At 36.0% G+C, this 19,942-nt stretch overlaps 3 protein-coding genes across 3 annotated transcripts; 1 reads left to right on the top strand and 2 right to left on the bottom strand.

Annotated features, from left to right (window-relative positions):
- The first annotated feature begins 339 nt into the window (after positions 1-339).
- LOC107765236 (pentatricopeptide repeat-containing protein At3g50420-like) lies at positions 340-2,806 on the top strand. Its single transcript, XM_075234490.1, has one exon. The coding sequence runs from the start codon at positions 445-447 to the stop codon at positions 2,566-2,568; it is 2,124 nt and encodes a 707-aa protein (XP_075090591.1). The 5' UTR covers positions 340-444; the 3' UTR covers positions 2,569-2,806.
- A 702-nt stretch (positions 2,807-3,508) lies between these two features.
- On the bottom strand, positions 3,509-10,038 carry LOC107765235 (nuclear pore complex protein NUP58). The gene is made up of 6 exons (XM_016583860.2): positions 9,381-10,038; positions 9,165-9,279; positions 8,159-8,632; positions 6,832-7,333; positions 5,540-5,580; positions 3,509-3,895 (listed from the first exon to the last, which is right to left on the bottom strand). Exons 1-6 carry the CDS (start codon positions 9,869-9,871, stop codon positions 3,860-3,862), a joined length of 1,659 nt encoding a protein of 552 aa, XP_016439346.1. The 5' UTR covers positions 9,872-10,038; the 3' UTR covers positions 3,509-3,859.
- A 7,921-nt stretch (positions 10,039-17,959) lies between these two features.
- Positions 17,960-19,301, bottom strand: LOC107765238 (dof zinc finger protein DOF3.4-like). Its single transcript, XM_016583864.2, has one exon. It carries the CDS (start codon positions 18,989-18,991, stop codon positions 18,254-18,256), a length of 738 nt encoding a protein of 245 aa, XP_016439350.1. The 5' UTR covers positions 18,992-19,301; the 3' UTR covers positions 17,960-18,253.
- Positions 19,302-19,942: the final 641 nt, after the last annotated feature.

Genomic DNA, 19,942 nt, shown 5'->3' with positions numbered 1-19,942 from the left:
AATTCACTTTTTCCCGAAAGTTTACAATTCTTATGTCCAAACGCACACTAAGAGCCCGTTTGGACATAAAAAAAAATTTCTTTTTTTTTTCAAAAAATTTTTACTTTTTTCGAAATCAGTGTTTATTCATAAAATTTTTAATTTTCATTTGAAATGCATTTTGTAATTTTTCGAAATTTTAAAAAACTCCAAAAAAACTGTTTTTCAAAATTTTCACTCAGATTACTTACAAAACTTCAAAAACAAACCAAAATTATATTCATGTTTAAACACAAGTCTAATTTTCAAATAATATTTTGACTTAAAATATTTTTCTTTTTTTTTTGAATTTTACAATTCTTATGTGCAAACGCCCACTAAGAGTCACATACGAAATGTTCGATAGTTCAATCTCATAATCCCTACTCCAAATTGCTTCAATGGAGTGACGAGGGCTACCAACTTATGCCACCATTGACTGAGGCATCTTCCATTGCAGCACTTCTCCTCAATAAGTGCGCCTCCATAACCTCAGCCACCAAAGCACGCCAGCTCCATGCCCTCATCCTCACTTCCATACCCGCCACCTCTAAATCTCCTTATGTCTTTAACAACATTCTCTCCATGTATGCCCGATGTGGGTCTATCAAGGACTCACATGTCCTGTTCGACAAAATGCCCGAGAGAAACATCGTCTCTTTCAACGCCCTCATTTCTGCCTATTCTCGAAAACCCCATCTTGCCCATTTGGCTTTCCGTCTGTTTGCTGAATTGCAAAGTGAGAACCTAAGGCCAAATGGGTTAACTTTTACGAGCCTTTTACATGCATGTTCAGGCCTCAAGAATCAGGTACTCGGTTCTGTGCTTCATTCCCAATGTATAAAGTTTGGATTTTTGTATGATGTGTGTGTTCAAACCTCGATACTTGGGATGTACTCAAGTTGTGGCTTCCTGGATTGTGCAGAGAAAGTTTTTTGCTCCATGCAAGATAAAGATTCTGTGGCTTGGAATACCATATTTTTTGGATATTTGGAAAATGGTAGGACCATGGAAGGCCTTCAGCTATTTGACAGCATGTTGACGGCTCGAGTTAATCCGACAAATTTCACTTATACAACGCTGTTGAGTGCTTGTAGCAGGTTGAGAGATGGTCTTGCAGGGGAAGCAACTCATGTTAAAGTAATTGTTTCCGGGATTGCACCAGATTTGCCCTTGTACAATGCGCTGCTCGACATGTATTTTAGTTGTGGTGATAATGACGCAGCTTTGAAAGTCTTCGGAAAAATAAAGAAACCAGATCTGGTATCTTGGAATTCAATGATTTCTGGATATGCAAACAATGGAGATGGAGAGATGGCAATGACTATGTTTGTCCAATTTCGACAATCATCCCTTTTCACACCTGACGAGTATACATTTGCAGCTGCAATTTCTGCTACAAGAGCATTTCCAGCAGCTGATTATGGGAAACCACTCCACGGCCAAGTTGAGAAAATGGGGCTCGGTCAAAGTGTATACATTGCAAGCACACTGATATCGATGTACTTTTACAATGAGGAAGTTGAGTCTGCTCAACGGATTTTCATTAGCATCCTGGAGAAGGATGTTGTCCTGTGGACTGAGATGATTGCTGGACATTGTACGAAAGGTAATGCTGAGAGCTCTATTAGGTTTTTCCATGGACTGTTACAGGAAGACCACAAGGTTGATGAATTTACTCTTAGCAGTGCCTTAAGCGTGTGCGCTGAAGCGGCAAGTATGAAGCAGGGTGAAATGATTCATTCCCTGGCTATCAAAACAGGCTATATAGCTGAGATGACCGTTTGTGGGAGTTTGGTTGATATGTATGCTAAAATAGGAAACCTTGCAGCTGCAGAGCTTACGTTTTCCTGTGTAACCACGCCTAATCTAAAATGCTGGAACTCAATTCTCGGAGGATATGGTTACCATGGGAAGGCAGAGGATGCATTTAAGGTGTTCAATGATATTTTACAACATGGCCTAAAACCAGATCCTGTAACATTTATCTCTCTGCTTGCTGCCTGTAGCCATTGTGGATTGGTCAACCAGGGTATTTTCTTCTGGAATTACATGAAAGGTATTGGTTTAAAACCAAGCCTTAAGCATTATTCTTGCATGATCACTTTGTTGAGTCGAGCTGGTTTGCTAGAGGAGGCTGAGAATGTTACAATGGAATCACCTTTTGGTGATGAATGTCTTCAACTATGGAAAATTTTACTGAGCTCTTGTGTAAGTAAAGGAAACTGGAGCATAGGTATACGTGTTGCGAAGCAGATTTTGAGGATGGATGCAGAAGACAATGCATCAAATGTATTGCTCTCAAACTTTTTTGCTTCAACTGGTAGGTGGGATGGTGTTTCAGATATCAGGAGAAAGATAAGGGAATTGATGTTGGAAAAAGATCCTGGTCTGAGCTGGTTAGAGCTTGTAAACGATATCCATGTGTTCTCTTCTAGTGATCATTCACATCCACAGTATGATGAAATAAGAGCTGAGTTGCCTAGATTGCAAGGGAACTTAACACAGACAGAAGCAGATCAATTGATGCTAGATGCAGTGGCTGTGTAAGTAGAATCTAACCCCATTGGCTAGAATCAGAATAAAAGCTCATTGAATTCTTTGAGGCAGTGGAGCTTACATGGATATGTATTTACTAATACAAAATAATATGAGTTCTAACCTCTTATTAACATTTTCTCAGTTTACTACACAGAATTATATCTGATTGTATTTTTAATAATAAATGATTTTACTACACAGAATTATATCTGATTGTATTCTTAATAACAAGATAAGATGATTTTACTAGGGTTTTTTTCCGCCATGCATTTTTGATTTCGGTGGCAGTATCCACATTATTTTCGTATCATAGTAATTAAAATAGAAGTAGATATTAAAACTATTAAAGGATGAAATATTCTGTACTCTTTTTGTAATTTTCCTTTTTGTTATCTAAATTAACACTTCTGTTGCCCAAACATACAACTTTGTACCATTCTTAAGTTTAATCAGTTTGGATAAATGGGGATTTCTTTTACGCAGAAGCCTAGAATACACCTTGATAAGGTCGTTCACGAACTATCTGTTGTAAGGATTATTTATCTAGCAGCAACAGTACAATGGCAAATCATATTAATCTAGTTTCTAAAGAGATTGTTGTAAAAGGGTAAAAGGTTTTATATCTACCTTCACAGTTAGTTCCTAACCCTTAGTCGAGGGAATGGTATGTTTTTGACTAAAAATGAAGATGCATTGTTCATTTTCTTCTCTACATGTTTACAATAGATAATAAATTAATTTTATCAGGTGGTATTTGTCATTTAACAGACCATTACTGATGTCTTATCTCCTCTCTTCCGGCCCATGCCAAAACGCTTTCCTAATTTGAAATGGGAGAAGAAAGAAGGCGTGTAAAACCCTACTAAGAGGGCTTATAAATTGAGGAAAAAATCTCTTGCCCGATGGAATCTGGCAAGTAAGATCTCGAGTAAATGCTTACACAAACTTATTTCTGAAGAAATGATGCTAGCTGGAGGTTAGATCCAGACGACAACAAATATAATTGAAATCGTCTACAATCAAGCTTCGATACACAAAATCAGAAGAAATAGGGAAATAGCATTGCTGCAAAATCCCTATTGATAGTACATCTCTGCAGAAATAGCAATTCACAATAGTAAAACAAGCCAACGAAACTGGAGGTAGATAGACACTAGACAATATCATTTCATGATTTGACAATATGCTTGACCTCGCCAGGATATTGTTACAGGTAATAAGTGTTGCTGCAGCAAGAAAATTTGCATCCATTAAGATTCTCAGATTGTGAAAGTAGATGTCTGAATAGCCAACACACTGTCTAACGTCTGCCTGTACGACTTTTTGCTCTAGACTTCTGCAGAAAAGAATGATAGACAACAAAGATATCAGGTATAAGGATGGATAGTGTTAGGCAGCAAAGACCATCTTGCATAACTCACTAGCATAGTAAGCATGGAAAGTTGTAAGCTAAAAGCATTCAGATCTAGGAGCATGTTTGCAAAGTAATAAGCACCTACCTCATTATGGTTTTATTACAGGAGTAATGAATACCATAATGAAGTAAGTGCTAAATGATGAGTTTATTCTCAAAATGCTATATATCCTATTTTAGAATTCCTCTTGCCCTGCCCGGAGCCCATTAATGTGCGCTCTTCCTTTTAGGAGTTTTAAGGAGATATCATAAAAGATATAGCCAAAAAAGAGAAAAAGGGGCAGGAGGAAAGCAAGGAACTGTTCGGCCTAGATGGTCTTTTCATCTTCCATATATGGTTGATGGGACAATTAAAAGCAAACTACCTAGACATTGTCATAAGCAGGTTGCAAGCCTAAATTTTGCTAATCCAAATTAATTATCCTAGGCAACCTCTGCCCACCAGTCATGGAAGCTGTATAATATAGTCCAGCAAGCAGAACAAGAGTAGATGGAATGGCTCCAAAAGTAGAATCACAGGTTACTTTCTGAAAATATTTTATTGAGGTAAAAATAGACTTCATACTGTTGCAGTACAAGATTCCACAGGTAGTAAATATTGAAAGGTTTCCACCACTCGAGGGAAATTGACACTGTTTTAATATGGACCAAAAAAGACTTCGGCTTTTTTTGGGGGATCAGAGGGAGTAGTAGTAATAGCGGCAGCTAGCCTTTCAAATGAAAACTGTCCTTTTATTAATAAAAACTGCCTTTCTTCCAATGAAATAGAAATGATAACAGATCTCAGCCACGCAAACATCAAACACAAAACTAGCAGCAACCTTTTGTCATGAAAGAGCAAGTCGCAACCACTCGTAGGCACATGATAAACAAAAACATAGATCTCTCTTTTCATGAAATATTCTAAAGAAACAATCACTTAGACATTATCTGAGAATATAAATCTATCATTGCCCAAATGTTGGTGCAAACATATACCAGACCAATGATGAAACAATTTCAACCCGAGGTTTGTAAACCTAATTTATGCAACCGCGGGCAATACCAAAGATGTCTAGGCCCATTATGACTGCATCGTTTCTCAGAGTAGTGATGTTCTCATTAAATTAAAATTTTGTTCATAGAGATTCAAACAATTTGATGTGTGTACTGTTTTTCCTTTTATAAGAAATTACCTTGTGAGTTAATGAACCATGGTTTCTGAGTGTAATAAGATCAACTTGTCACACACTACAAGGTCCAAGCAGCAAGATTTTTGAAAAACATCATAACATTCAACTACGCAATTTTTCAGGATTGGATTACCACAAAGCTGTAATAAACAATCCAAGCTTCACAAAAATATATAACCAAACTGCAGATAAATTCACCAACATTGCCATATGAAACTAGTCCTCTACTCCACTTTCTTTTCCCTTTTCTTCAGGTTGTGCTTTAGCCTTTAGGAGTAGGTGAGAAGTGTTTTCATTTCTTTACTTTTGAAGGGTTGGGAGGAGTGCAGGCAGAAGGAGATAGGTCAAGGCATAGATAAGAAAGATCTGAATATAGGAGAACATGTATACTCACAGATACAGTCCCAAAGCTTGCCCCTGATCCTAGTGCAGCACCTTCAAAAACATAAGAACAACACTCAGGCACAAATCAGCATACAAAATATGGAGGCAGGTCCTAGGGATTGAAGAACAAGAGGACAAAAAGAAGAATCTCTTTCATGGAAAATATTGTAGTATCAAAAATATCTGATTACTGAAAATATTCTCAAGATATCTGAAAACTTCTAATATCAGATGAAGTAGGTAAGAAACTGCAGATTATTATAAAAGAAAGGATAGAAGGAATTTTGGATCATAAAACAACGTTTTTCAAAAAAGGATAGTATGTGTTGTAATAAATCACAAAGTACAAGCATTTAGAGGAAAATTTCCAAAAACAAAAGCTTAGCTACTCAATGTAACTTCCTCTGAAAAAGTTTCAGAAATGAAAACACAAAAGCAACTTTTCTGCACCACAGCATTTGGAAACATTAACCCGAAAGAACTTTTGAGAATGGCACTTAATCAAGAAAATTCTCCAAACAATACCTTGACACTCTTTTATAAAGTAGGCCACCTCAAATAAAAAGTTAATCATAAAGGGCATTAACTTATTGGTTAAAAGAAATCTGAAAAAAACATGACAGCATACACTTAGAATCATTAGGCTTTCCATCAAAAGAAAAAAGAGAATCTTAAGCAAACTGCATTAGCAGCCTAAAATCACAAAACAAAAACCGTGACTATACATCAGTATCTAGTATGTAGTAATCCATCTGTTTTATTTTATGCAGCGGTGTTTGACTGAACACCAAGTTGACATTAAATTTGACTTGTGTATTTTTCTAAAAGGAAAGAGTGTGACCTGCTGGACTGGAATCCTTTTCTAACGTGTGTATTATATTTTTAGCAGTGTAGTATTATACTAGCAGTTGTGGAAAAAAATTTATGTAGTGGTTCGAATGTTAGTTTAATAAAGCAAACATTGAATCAAAGCTTCATTATGAATAATTACATGATTTTGAATTCTTAAAAATTGTGAAAGTTATATAGATCCTAGTAATGGAGTGGTGTCAAACATTTTGGAACGTCCGAAAAGGGAAGTGTCACATAAACTGAAACCAAGGGAGTATATAATTGATTCAGCAAACTGAAGACCAAGTTATAGATGTATGTTACATCAATTATCTTTATGGGAATTAAAAGATATTCAGTATCTTATAAAGGGAATAAATAGAAATTTAATTCTTGTAAAAGCTAATCTAAATAAAGATATACAAAGCAGAGGATCAAAATATGTCATCATTGAGTTTTCTGGAAGCATACCTGAACCAAAAGGTGTTGCAAAACCTGAAACTCCAGAAGCGGGGGTAGAACCAAATAATGGAGCACTAGAGGGTGGACTGGAAGTAGACAAGGACCCAAAGAGTGAATTTTGAGGGGAAGCACCAGATGTTCCGAACAAAGAGGAGACTGGAGCTGACATTGTTGGAGTAGTGAACAGGGAAGAAGATGAAGCAGCAACAGATGGAGTAGCAAAGAGTGAGGATCCACTTCCAGGTAAGGCAGAAGGAACTGCAGATGATGTTTGTGGTGCACTGGATGCCCCAGGTGCTGCTGAGCTGGAAATCAATCCTGCTACTTGAGTTGATGGTTGTGAAATTGCGGGTAAATGCAAAGTTGGATGTACCCTTCTAGCAGCTGCCTCCAGTTTAGCTGTTTCCCGCCTATCCGCCTCAAGAAAAGGATCGCTCCCATCCCCTCGACGGCGCTGATCAGCCAGGTATGCCGTTTTCATTGATTCAATGTACTGATGAATGCTCTCTACCTGCTTTACATAAAGTATAAACATCTTAAAATCACAGAAACCAGCAATAAAGGTATACGCAAGAACTTACAAAATATAACAACAAACCCAGTGTAATCCCACAAGTGGGGTCTTGGAGGGTAGTGTGTACGCAGACCTTACCCCTACCTTATGAAGTTAGAAAGATTGTTTCTGGTCAAGAACTTACAAATAAGGTACATAATACATTTAGCATGCAGCACTAAAATTTTGCTGCTTCAAAAGTATATCAGACATCAATCTTATGCTCTCTTATACTAATTATAAGTGGTACAAGACTAAATTAATGAGGAACTTCAACTGTACCAGAATCTACGAGTCTCTAAAGAGGTGTCTTCACTTGCAAATACTGAAGTCATTATTTGAAACTTGAAGTTTGGTCATCAGTATTTGCAACTTTTAAAAACCTTTTTTGAGGAGTATTTCAAGAGAAATAATAGTTTTCACTCACACAATTTCAACTTCTTTTCCAAGTGAAATTCATTTCCAGACACAATTTCAACTTCCAAATAACTTTTTTCAATTTCAACTTCCAAATACTTTTTTTCAATTTCAACTTCAAATATTCCTTTTTCAACTTCACCCAAATATTGTCTAAACGCCTACTGAATACATTATCATGTCCCATAAGTAAGAGAGACTTCCAAAGTGGCTAGTGCACACACACACAGTCACACGTAGATATATGTGTATTTGTTTGGTAAAAAAAAACAAAGAGGAAAAACTACTCCTAGTCATTTTTACTCTTCTTACTTCATTCTGAACAAGCATGATACCTTCATATACTAAAGAAACCATTCCCATTACCTTTGCTGCAACATGAACAAAAAAGTCATGCACATTTGACATGACTTTTGGAAGAGACTGCAACAAAGATGAACTGGAGTTCATGGAATTCCTGTCAGAATCTAAGAGCATCAGCTGCTCCAATTCTTCAACCCATTGCCGGCATTCTAAAAGATATTTCTCAAATCTTGCGACTGTTTGCTGCAAAAACGGAGAGGGTTTCTTTGGTATCCCCCTGTAAAAATCAAAAACTGGTGCATTGGGAGTAGACTGTGCTTGAGTGGATGCTGTTTGAGCGACTGTTGCACCTGATGCCTGTGATGGAGCAGTAGAACTTGCAGCAGCAGGTGCACTTTGACGAAGAAACCTTGGGCATAACATCATAAAGGAACGCACAGCAACCTCTGTATTGCGCAGCATATCTTTAACAACAACCATTAGCTCTTGCAAGATAGCTGTTTGCCTTTCCATTGATGTACTAACTCCACCAAGTTCCTGAAAAGCAACTTCAGATTAGCACATGCAATTAAGTAATATATGAAGTAATCGAAACAGTAATTAGAAAGGAAAGCAAGAGAATTAGACTATAAAATGTTTAACATTTGCGGCAAATAATATCCTCAATCAGAATATGATGAGCATTGTTAGGTGGTATGAAAATCTGAATAACGCAGTAAACAGCTCTAGCCAAGACCTCTGGATCATCACCAGTCCGTGCTAACCACAAATAGACACAAGGAATGTAGCTATACATAGACTGCATGCCAGAAGAATAAATCAGCTTGACCAAAACTACAGACATTGATAGAAAGAATTTGGTTTTCAAATACTTCCAATATTATTTTCCCACAAAGAACAGTTCTGCAACCCAAAATTCGATTATTTTAATGTTTGATAATTAGTCATATATCATATGATCGACAATAAAAACAGCTTTACCTTTTGGTAATTGAGCACGAAAATTTACTAAAGAGTTATATTCTAGAGGAATTATGATTGAAAAATAAAAAAAATCATAAGATAAGACCTGAATGCTGCGACTAGCATCCAACTCAAAGCCATCATTGGCCACTGATGAATCATAAAGTCGGCTACATTGGTCAAGCCTTTGACTTTCATCCCTGTATTCCAGTATTCTCTCCCTATATCCACAAGCACATAATATAAATTAGACAACTTCTCCAACAAAAAGGAAAAAAAATTAAAAATCAACTTCAATCTTGTTTATATTAAATTAACCCACTCAATTTGCAACAGCAGCTTCTGTGAATCCGGGTGGAGGTCTGCCCATTTGGTACTGTAAGTGGCTGGCGTCTTATCGTTGGTGAAAAGGTACAACTGCTGCTGCTGTTGCTGCGACTGCTGTTGCTGCTGCAGTTGTTGTTGCTGCTGCAATTGCAGTTGCAGTTGTTGTTGTTGTTGTTGCTGCTGCTGTTGAAATTGAAGTTGCTGTTGTTGTTGCGGCTGCTGCGAAAAGGGAGTGATCTGCGAGAATGGCGACGACTGTTGCTGGCCAGGAGTTTGGAATGGCGACGACTGTTGCTGGCCGGGAATTTGGAATGGCGACGACTGTTGCTGGCCGGGTGTTTGGAATGGCGACGACTGTTGCTGGCCGGGAGTTTGGAAAGGCGTCGATTGTTGCTGGCCGGCAATTTGGAATGGCGACGGCTGTTGCTGGCCTGGAGTTTGGAATGGCGACGGCTGTTGTGCCTGTGGAGTGAAAGAGAACGCCATTGGCTATTCTAACGCTTGGCTCATCGGAAATTTACGAGTAGTTGAATTAGGGCAAGAAGAAGAATGTTTGAGAAATTGTAGTGATGGCTTAGGAAGGAAGCACTCAACTCCTCGAACAGCTAAAACCCTAAGAATATGAATTGGGGAATAATGAAAAAGGCGCCATCTTTCGGGTTGTTACATTGTTGTGAAAATGAAGGCGACCCATTTTCGGGTTCTGTGTCCAAGTTCCGGCCCGCTACGAGGCCCACCTGACCGCTACGACGTCTGTTTGGAAAGTAATCCTCTAATTGAAATTGGTGTAATTAATAGGGTTACTAACTAATTATACAATCTACTAATTACACAATATAATAATTATGATAACATATTTGTTTGTCATAAAATAATTATACCGTAATTACAAGTGTACTGTTTGGTTGCACAAGTATAACTACACAATTGGATTAAATTTTAAATGAAGTAATTATCAAAACTTAAAAGTTTTTATAATAAATATATGCCTATAAATATTTTTTTATAAGTATAAATAATATTAAATTTGGTATTTAGATGCATATTTTTTTCTTGAATATACATTAATTAGTAATCATATATTTATAACTAATATTGTAAAAAATTGATATATATTTTCTAAATTAATTATATTTAGTTTAATTAATTATAAAAATAAAAAACATATATTTTGTAAGAACATCATGTAATGCATGTATGATAAAATAAATTAATATTTATAAATATAATGTCGTAACATTATTCAAATGTTTAACAAAACTAATTTATCAATTCTAACTAAAAAATGAACATCATGCAATGTGAAATAACAAGCCAATACTACTAAAACAAGTAAATTAAAACCATAAATATAACACAAATTTAAATCCAAAAAAAAAAATTAATATATGTCAAATTCCAACATAATAAAAATAAGTCCCAGTACAACTTAATATTAAGAAACATAATAAGTTTATAACCACGCTCAATTACAAAATTTTACTTTAATGACATCACTCGTTATATGCCAAATTTGTTAATGACTTATTATTTCTAATATTAGGACATATAATCTAAAAAACTAGAATAATAACGCAGTTACGCTAAATGGAGAAAATAAAACAAATAAGAAATAAAATATACGAGCAATTACATGGAATCACAAGAAGTAAATATAGAGAAATAAAAGATAAAAAAAAATGTAAAAAGAAAAATATATGTTAAAATTTAAAAAGAAATTAAAGTAAAAAAATGAAATAAAAAGTTATAAAGAAAATAAATTAAAATAAAACAAAAAGGAAAGAAATTAAATAGTAACTTTGTAATTACAACCAATTCTCCCCTCCTCCTCCCCTTCCCCCCCCCCTCCTCCCCTCCCCTTGTGAATTGGAGAGTGTAATTACACCTCTCCAATTCTTGACCAAGCAATTACTTGGCTAGACAAACATGTCAAACCGTGTAATTACACCCAAATCTAATTCCAAGGTGACTTTCCAAATATGCTCAAAATGTATTCGTTTTTTGAATTTTCTTTTAGGTATTATTCCTTGTCTCGTTCTATGTAAAAGTATTTGATTGCCCACAAAATTTTAAAAAGTTATAATACTCTAAACTTCTTCCGTCCACTTTAATTGATTTTTTAATTTTTTTGTGGTTCACAATATTTGATTGTTTCAAGTATCAAGAAGTAATTAAATTATTTTTTTCAAAGTTGCCCTTGGAGTAAAGAGTCTTGTAGTCTCTATAGCCAAAACTACCCTTAAAGTATCGAAAATGGTAAGAAAATGGCCTTCGTCCTCCTGTTTTAATAAAAATGCCCTTTGTTGTTATAAAATTTTGTTGGCAAAATGAAACTTGAGGCTGACATTATGAGTTTTTATTAAAAACTTATGTTGTTGATAAAAAATAAAATATTTGAGTGCTAAAATATATTTTCATGAGAATTATTTCTTTTGAAACTTGATTAATGAATAGCATTCATTGTATTTTTAAAAGATGAATGTTAAATTGCTAAAGAATTTACCATAAAAAGGATTATGTGTTTGATTTTGTTCTAATGGTTTGGTTTGGCCACGAGGCTACTATGATAGAATTTATTTTTGAAATATTAAATATTTTGAAAATTACTAGTGAAAACTACCGGGATTGGTTCGAATATTGAATTCATAAATATGAAACTTCACATGCTGGTGTAGGGATACATTCTAAGTGTCACGACCCAAAACTCAACATGTCGTGATGGCGTCTATAATCGTACTAGGCAAGATGACATTCACAAATAACTACACATTTTTAAAATGAAAACAAGATGAAACAGGTTTAACAGTAATAACTCTCATAAATAGTCGATAAGAAATAATGTGACTCAAATACCATATTCCCAAAATTCGGGTGTTAATGAGTACATGAGCTACAAAAATATTAACATATTCTAACTGTTAAAATAACCGTCTACGAAGATAGAACAGTGCTATAAACTGGAAAGAAGGAGAGTCGAGATCTGCGAACGCCAAGGCATCTGCCTCAATAGTCTCCAAACATATGAAGCTCCAAATCTAGCAATCGTCGTGCCTGGAAGTATCTGGATTTGCACACGAAGTGCAGAGTATAGTATGAGTACAACTAACCTAATGTACTCAATAAGTAACCGGACTAACCTTGGGCTAAAAGCAATGACGAGCTCAAATAGGTACAGTCCAAATCCAGATTATAACAGTACATATATGAAAGGAAAATGACAATAATATCTCGGAGAAAACTCATATTTAGTTTGTACACAATACATAAATGCAGACATGCTTTCAAGTTTATCAGTTTAAGCTCAACACGGATAAAATATGCCAAGTATGACTGATATGAGAACGGTTACGTCTCTACATCTGCATGTCACATGCAATGCATCACAATGATAACCTCGCGTACTCACACTCTTAGAGTACTCAATCTCACTGTCTCAACTCTCACTCATCACACTCAGTCACTCAACATTGTACGGTACCTGCGCTTACTGCTGGTATGTCAGGCTTCGGAGGGGCGGATCCTGCCCAAGTGCTAATAAAATCTGCTGTGGCGCGCAACCCGATCCCATGAATCAATAATGCATGTTGCGGCGTGCAGCCTGATCCCATCATGAATTAATAAACTCGTTGCAGCGTGAAACCCGATTCCATTAATATCATTCACAATCGGGGCCTTGGCTTCATTCAGTTATCAATATCTCTAGTCTCTCGGCTCTAAACACTCATGTCAATCAGCACAAAACAATGATACATGATGTAACAATAAATGGTAACTCAGACTGAGCTATGATATGCAAATGATGAGTGTGATTGAGAACATAACTGAACAGCAAAGAACGACTTATGTGGGTCCCAACAATACCAGCATATAGACTAGACATGATTTCAAACATAAATCACAATTCAAATTATCTAACACATGAATAATATCAAGATTAGATACTCCACAATTCCACGGAATCAACTGAGTCACAATTATTACTGTGCACGCCCATACGCCCGCCATCTAGCATGTGCGTCACCTCAACACCAATCACATAACACATAGTTCGGAGATTTATACCCTCAGTATAAAGTTTAGAAGTGTTACTTACCTCAACCCGCGTAAATCCCTACTCCAATAATCCCTTGCCTCGCGAATCGTCCTCCGAGCGACTTGAATCTAGGCACAAACAACTTAATACAATCAACGCAAGCTATATGAATCAATTCCATATGATAAAGCTAGGTTCTTTAACAAAAGTAATTAAAAAAAAATGTCAACCCCGGGCCCACGTCTCATAATCCGATAAAATTAAAAAAAAATCCGAAAATTCATTCAACAACGACTCCACCCATACCAAAATTACTCAATTTTGATCTTAACTCGACCTCCAAATCCTCAAATTAAAGTCTATGAAGTTTCTATAGTTTTTTCTATTTTTTAACCCAAAACACTAATTAAATAGTAAAAATAGTGATAGATTCATGTATATTAACCAAATCCGAGTTAAAATCACTTACTCCAATTAATTCCTTGAAAATCCATCCAAGAATCACCCAAATCCGAGGTCTCTAGCTCAAAATATGAGAAATGATTTCAAATGCTCGATTTTGATTTTTTAATAGTCTGCATAATGGTCACACATCGCGATCACAAAACTCCCTTCGCGATCGCGAAGAACAAAATCTTCAGTAGCCTAAAAACCTTCTATGCGAACGTACACTCTAGGTCGCGAACGGGTTGACTGATCTCCTTGACTTACGTGGTCGCGTACATTCTCACGCGATCGCGATGAACAACGCGTGGAACTCCGAGGCCTCCTCTTCCTTCTCCGCGAACGCGACTTCTCCCACACGATCGTGTAACACAACTCCCTCAAGGCGCCGCGATCGCACCCCTATCTACGCGACCACATAGAATAAATTCCCACATGCCGGACCTTACCCTCCGTGATTCCGTCTCTCTCCTAGCGATCGCGTAAGAGGAAACAAGAAGCACATGAATGAGCAACTTCACCAACTCTTCTAAGTCCAATTTCAGTCCCTTAACTATCTGAAATCCACGCGAGGCTCCGGGGACCTCAACCAAACATACCAACAAGTCCTAAAATACGATACGAACTTAGTCGAGGCCTCAAATCACATCAAACAATATCAAAAATACTAATCGCACCCCAATTCAAGCATAATGAAACTAATGAATTTTCAACTTCCCCAATTCAGCCTCTCTACTCCCTCGGGGTAGGGGTAAGGTCTACGTACACACTACCCTCCCTAGACCCCACTAGTGGGGTTTTACTAGGTCGTTGTTGTTGTTGTTGTTATTATTGTTGTTGTTGTTGTTGTATAATCGATGCCGAAACCTATCAAACCAACAACGATTGACCCCAAATTTTGCACACAAGTCATAAATGACACAACGTACCTATTCCAACTTCCAGAACCAAAATCCGAAACCGATAACCACAAAGTCAACTCTCTGTCAAACCTCTCAACTCTTTAAACTTCTTTTTTTTTTTTCCAACTTTCATCAATTCAAGCTAAAAATATCTACGGACCTCCAAATCAATATCGGACACACTCCTAAGTCTAAAATCGCCATACTGAGCTATCAGAATTATCAAAATTATATTCCAGAGTCATTTATACATAAGTCAACATTCGGTCAACTCTTTCAACTTAGGTTTCCAACCTTGGAAGTAAGGGTCTCAATTCATTCTAAAATATCCTGTAACCAAACCAACTACCCCGTCAAATTACTTAACAACAGACAAACACATAATATGCAATAAATAGGAGAACGAGACTATAATACTCAAAACAGATGGCCGGATCGTTACACTAAGGCTAAGCCGAGATTTGTGGGATAAAGCTTCCCATTGTGAGGGCAATTTATTATTACTTAAGGTAATGAGGTTAAGTCTACTTACACGACACTACGGGAAGTCATCCAGACAACTAGGGTCAAACTTGTTGCTAGGTTTGATCACATGGTGGTTGTTTGTTATGTCAGTGTCAGTATAGTACATTTTGTGAAAGATAAAGAATGATTTTCTTATGTTTAGACCTAAGGAGTAAGGATCGAAAGTGATTTTAATTACTTAATAAAATTGAAATGGTTTGTATGATTATTATTACAGTCATAAATAGATATAAATATTTTAAAAGTTTATATAATTATTTACATCTTACTTATCTTTTCATTTAAAATATTAAAGAACATGATTATTTACCGCTTTATATCAAATATTGAAGAGAAATTTTCGTAAACCACTATTGTTTAGAGCCACTAACTCCATAGTTTGCATAATTATAATTTGTAGCTACTATTTAATTGCAGCTAACTTGTGTCACTTGTATTCAAGCGCGCACAAATACAACTTGTCTCAACTGTATTCGTTCGTGCAATAAATACAATATGTATTAACTGTCCAAGGCGAAATACAAGGGTGTATACAAATGATACGACTTGTATCGACTGTATATATGGGTGTATACAAAGAATACAACATGTATCGACTGTATTTGTTCGCGCAATGAATAGAACTAAGGCAAAATACAGAAATACAGAAAAATAAAATATTCTTGTTGAGAGTCGAACTCAAGACCCCCGCTAAATAAGTTGGCGCTCTAACCAACTGAGCTACGAGAGGTTGTTGCTCTCTTGTTTCAGTTCAAAATAATTATTCTCTTATTTCGTGGATTTGCTATAAAATTCAAATATAGCTACGAATGATAAATTTGCTGAAAGTATAGCTATGAATGATAAATACAGTACAAATTTTTGAAGTGCCGCGTAATTTTTCCAATATTGAATGGATTATTTTTTTCATTAAGTCTTATCCCATGACCTTAAGTTAGAAAGAGTTTATGATAATTATTGAGTATGTGACGGTGTACTTATCCTTCATATGCCTCCCTTCTATAGGCCTAGTTTACTTTACATATCTTAGGATGAAGTGTGCTATGTCATGAGCGAACATATGGCTAGGATGACTCTCTTCCCGAGATATATGGCGAGACACTATTTCTATTCCATGGTAGCTGTCATGTTATTCTTATTTTATTTAGTTGGGAATTTCCTAAGTGCTTATTTTTATTTTTTGGTATAGAGACTCCATAAATAGTTGTTTTGAGTTGTACTAATGAGATTGTATATGAGATATATGAAAATAGATATTTATTTTATTTGATTTTATTATTATTATGAAAGACGTCATATATGGTTTTGAAGTGAAAAATATTCAATGAATTAATTTGAATATATATATGATTTTTAAAAAGCTTCCGCAATTAGATTGATTTTCATACATATGGTTCGGGTGCATATACAGTTTGAATTACTCAGGTCTGGTAGTGTGCCGAGTGTTAGTCACGTAAATTTGGATCGTGACACTTAGTCAAAGGTTAAAATTTTAAAAAAAAAATTTATGCAACTTTATATATTATGAAACGAAACACATATTACATGGAGTATTATATATGCCACTTTTTATTAATTGAACAAACCAAATATTTATCAAACAACGTAAATTCACTAAATATTAAATTCTTTATCATTTAATCTCGTATTATAATCACGATATAACTTTTATTACAAAGTAAACGACTCCTAAAGGGAGTCATGAAGCTCCAAGTGTTAGGGCCTAATATCTCTATTGATTGACGCAAAGTTCCCTCGTCTGCAGTTTACATGTTTTCTTTTATTTGAGAATTTATTTCATTTATGTTCGTCCTACATGCCTTATACACTTTACTTTTAAGTATTTAAGCATAACCTGTATAACGTATTGTCCTATAATTAATAGTTTGGTGAGTTACAATTTCACAATGTAATTATATGACCGTCCTTAGATAGTTAAATTAATGTTATAATTCTTTCTTGAATGTTAATCATTTTATATATAATCTAATCTATTTTAAATGATATTTAGATTACTAAAATATTAAAATAAAAACTTACTATGGAGTTTATGTCATGTAGCTTGTGAGTTACACGTGCCACCACAAGTAAAACACTTTGTCAATGCCTCCTTTTAATACGCTATACTTTTAGTGCGTCAAATAAGTAGATTAGGCTAAATTTGGTTGGATAAAAACTGGTGGAGAATATATAGTAATGACCCAATCCTTCGGTGATACAATTTTTTAAAATTTTGGAAGAACACCCTGGCTAACTATTATATTGAACTTGAGTAACTACTTATGGTAATTCTTTATCCTTGTATCTTTTATGACTATGATTGAAGTTGAGTAGTTTGTCCAAACTTTGGAATAACAGCACTTTTAAAGATTATTAAACCTATAGTATAAACCTCAAACAAGCCAATGCTGCTGAGGCCCGAGTGGCTACGTGTCTAATGTTAACCATTAACCATCAAGGGAATTTTAGAAAAATATCTTCCTTTCCATTTACAAATTATACGGAGCATTTCGTCCAATTTTGTAAAAAAAAACAGAAGGTTTCAAGATTACTACTAGTACATATATTTTATCCTATTTTCCTCAAAATGCCTGCATATTCAGATGGACAATACTTTGCAATCATCTTCAATCAAAAGAAGTACTAGAAATTAAACAAGAGGCAGAGAGGGACATTTTTGTAGGTGATATTGTCTAACAAACAAAGTACAACAACCATTTCAAAAGGCTTTCTGACTCAAATTACAACTGATGATGGAGAAACTGCAGTCCCGAATTCTAAGACAACACTCCAAATGCCAAGAAGCTGGCGCAAATGAAAACCAAAAATATACAGAGTTTTGATTTTTCTGGGATTTCGCATTTTCTACTTTGATATAGCTAGCTAACTAGATTATAAACTCTAAAAACATGGGTATACTACCCTAAAGTTTAACAAAATCCAATTCGTAATTTCCTTAAACAATCATTTCATACCATTTCCATGCGTTGAAATAGCAAGATCTGGGAAATTAAAACAATCTCCTCCAGCTCCAACAAATCCACCTTCTCCACTAGCAAGCTGCCACGTGTTGCCCAACATACTAGCTCCAGCACCATTACTGTTATTATGATCAACACTGGTATGCGAGACTACACCAGGAAATGGCCAAATGGGCCTTCCAAGGCCAAAGCCCATATCTTCAATTGCAGGCCCAACTCCAAGCCCAAACCCACTGAGTGCTAAAAGACCATGAGGCCCTTGAGTATTGCTCAACAACGAAGTAAAACTCCCGCACATGTTCACATTCGGCTTCACGTCAAAGGGTAGTGGCCCGCCGTGATGATCGGCAGTTAGAGGAACCAAAAATGGAGAAACGGGTGATGGGATAGGCGCGTGATGGTAGTCGCGAGGAGAGAGCGTGGAGGACAAGCAGCTGCTAGTGCTGTTACTGGTGTTGTTAGTAGTGATTGTACGGGAGCGTTTGGCATTTTTGCGACTACCCCCACCAACGGGGATATCTCGAAGTGTGCCGCCGTGTGTCCAATAACGGCGGCACGACTTGCAGAAATGACGTGGTTGAGAGAAGTTGTAGTTGTTGTAGTAGCAGAATTTTGTGTTGGTTGAATCACAGCGTGGACAAGGAAGATGCTCCGGCTCCGGTGCCGGTGCACCTCCTTGCTGTTGTTTGGTAGCTTTTCGTTCACATACGTCTGAAGGCATTTTCTTTCTCGCTTGTTTGGCTGTTGAACTAAGAAGAAGGACAGAGACTTCCTATATGTTTAATGAAGTGAAAGAAAGATGTGGGGTTTATGGAAGCATGTGGTGGGGTTTTTATGGGGGAGATAGAGAGAGAGAATCTGCGTAGTGCTCAGTGAAACAGGAGGCCTGAGGAATTCTGAGGGTTATGTGCTAAAGAACAGAGAGCAGCTTTAGCAGGGTTTTTTATTTTGCTAGCTATGTATATATTCAGACGGCTCGAAAACGGCTTTTTGTTTTGGGGTTGGCTCCTAAATGGAGGCTTTTGCTAACCTATTCCCATACACATTATCCCACATGTACAACACCAATTATCTGATTATTTCTTTCTTAGTGGACGCTATACTACTCGTTAATTAATTAAGCACGATTTAAATCCACGAAAATTAATTAGTGGGATTTAGCATCATTGGTCCGATCATGGCCTTGTGCCTATACAGGTGTGCAGTTCTGCATTTACTTTGTTCTTTAATTATAATTTGGTTGCCGTTACAACTCACGAGGTAATAGATACGGCTATGACATTATAATACTAGTTTTTACCTATTTGCTACTCCATTATGTGTAATCTTCCTAGAAGTACTATACGAGCGCGGAGGCTCCTTGTAAGTTGTATTTATTATTATGCTTCAACCTGCGCTATATTTTGATTATAGTATATGATAAAATAAACGTGTCTCATTCACTCAGTATATTGTTCACTCAGTGTGTTAGACAATTAATATTGCAGAATAATCTATAATGGAGAGGATCGGCGCAGACAATAATTAAATATATTCCTCACTCAATTTAATTGGAGATACCACTTACAACCTTATTTATATATTTATTTGTTTGTTTTGGGCTTCTGTTATTATTATGTAGTTTAAACCATTAATTAGTGATATAAGTGACCTCCACATAGTCGACAAATAA

This window comes from Nicotiana tabacum, chromosome 17 (genome assembly GCF_000715075.1).
Source record: "Nicotiana tabacum cultivar K326 chromosome 17, ASM71507v2, whole genome shotgun sequence".
Taxonomy (NCBI): Eukaryota; Viridiplantae; Streptophyta; class Magnoliopsida; order Solanales; family Solanaceae; genus Nicotiana; species Nicotiana tabacum.
This window is presented reverse-complemented; position numbering and strand designations above follow the sequence as displayed.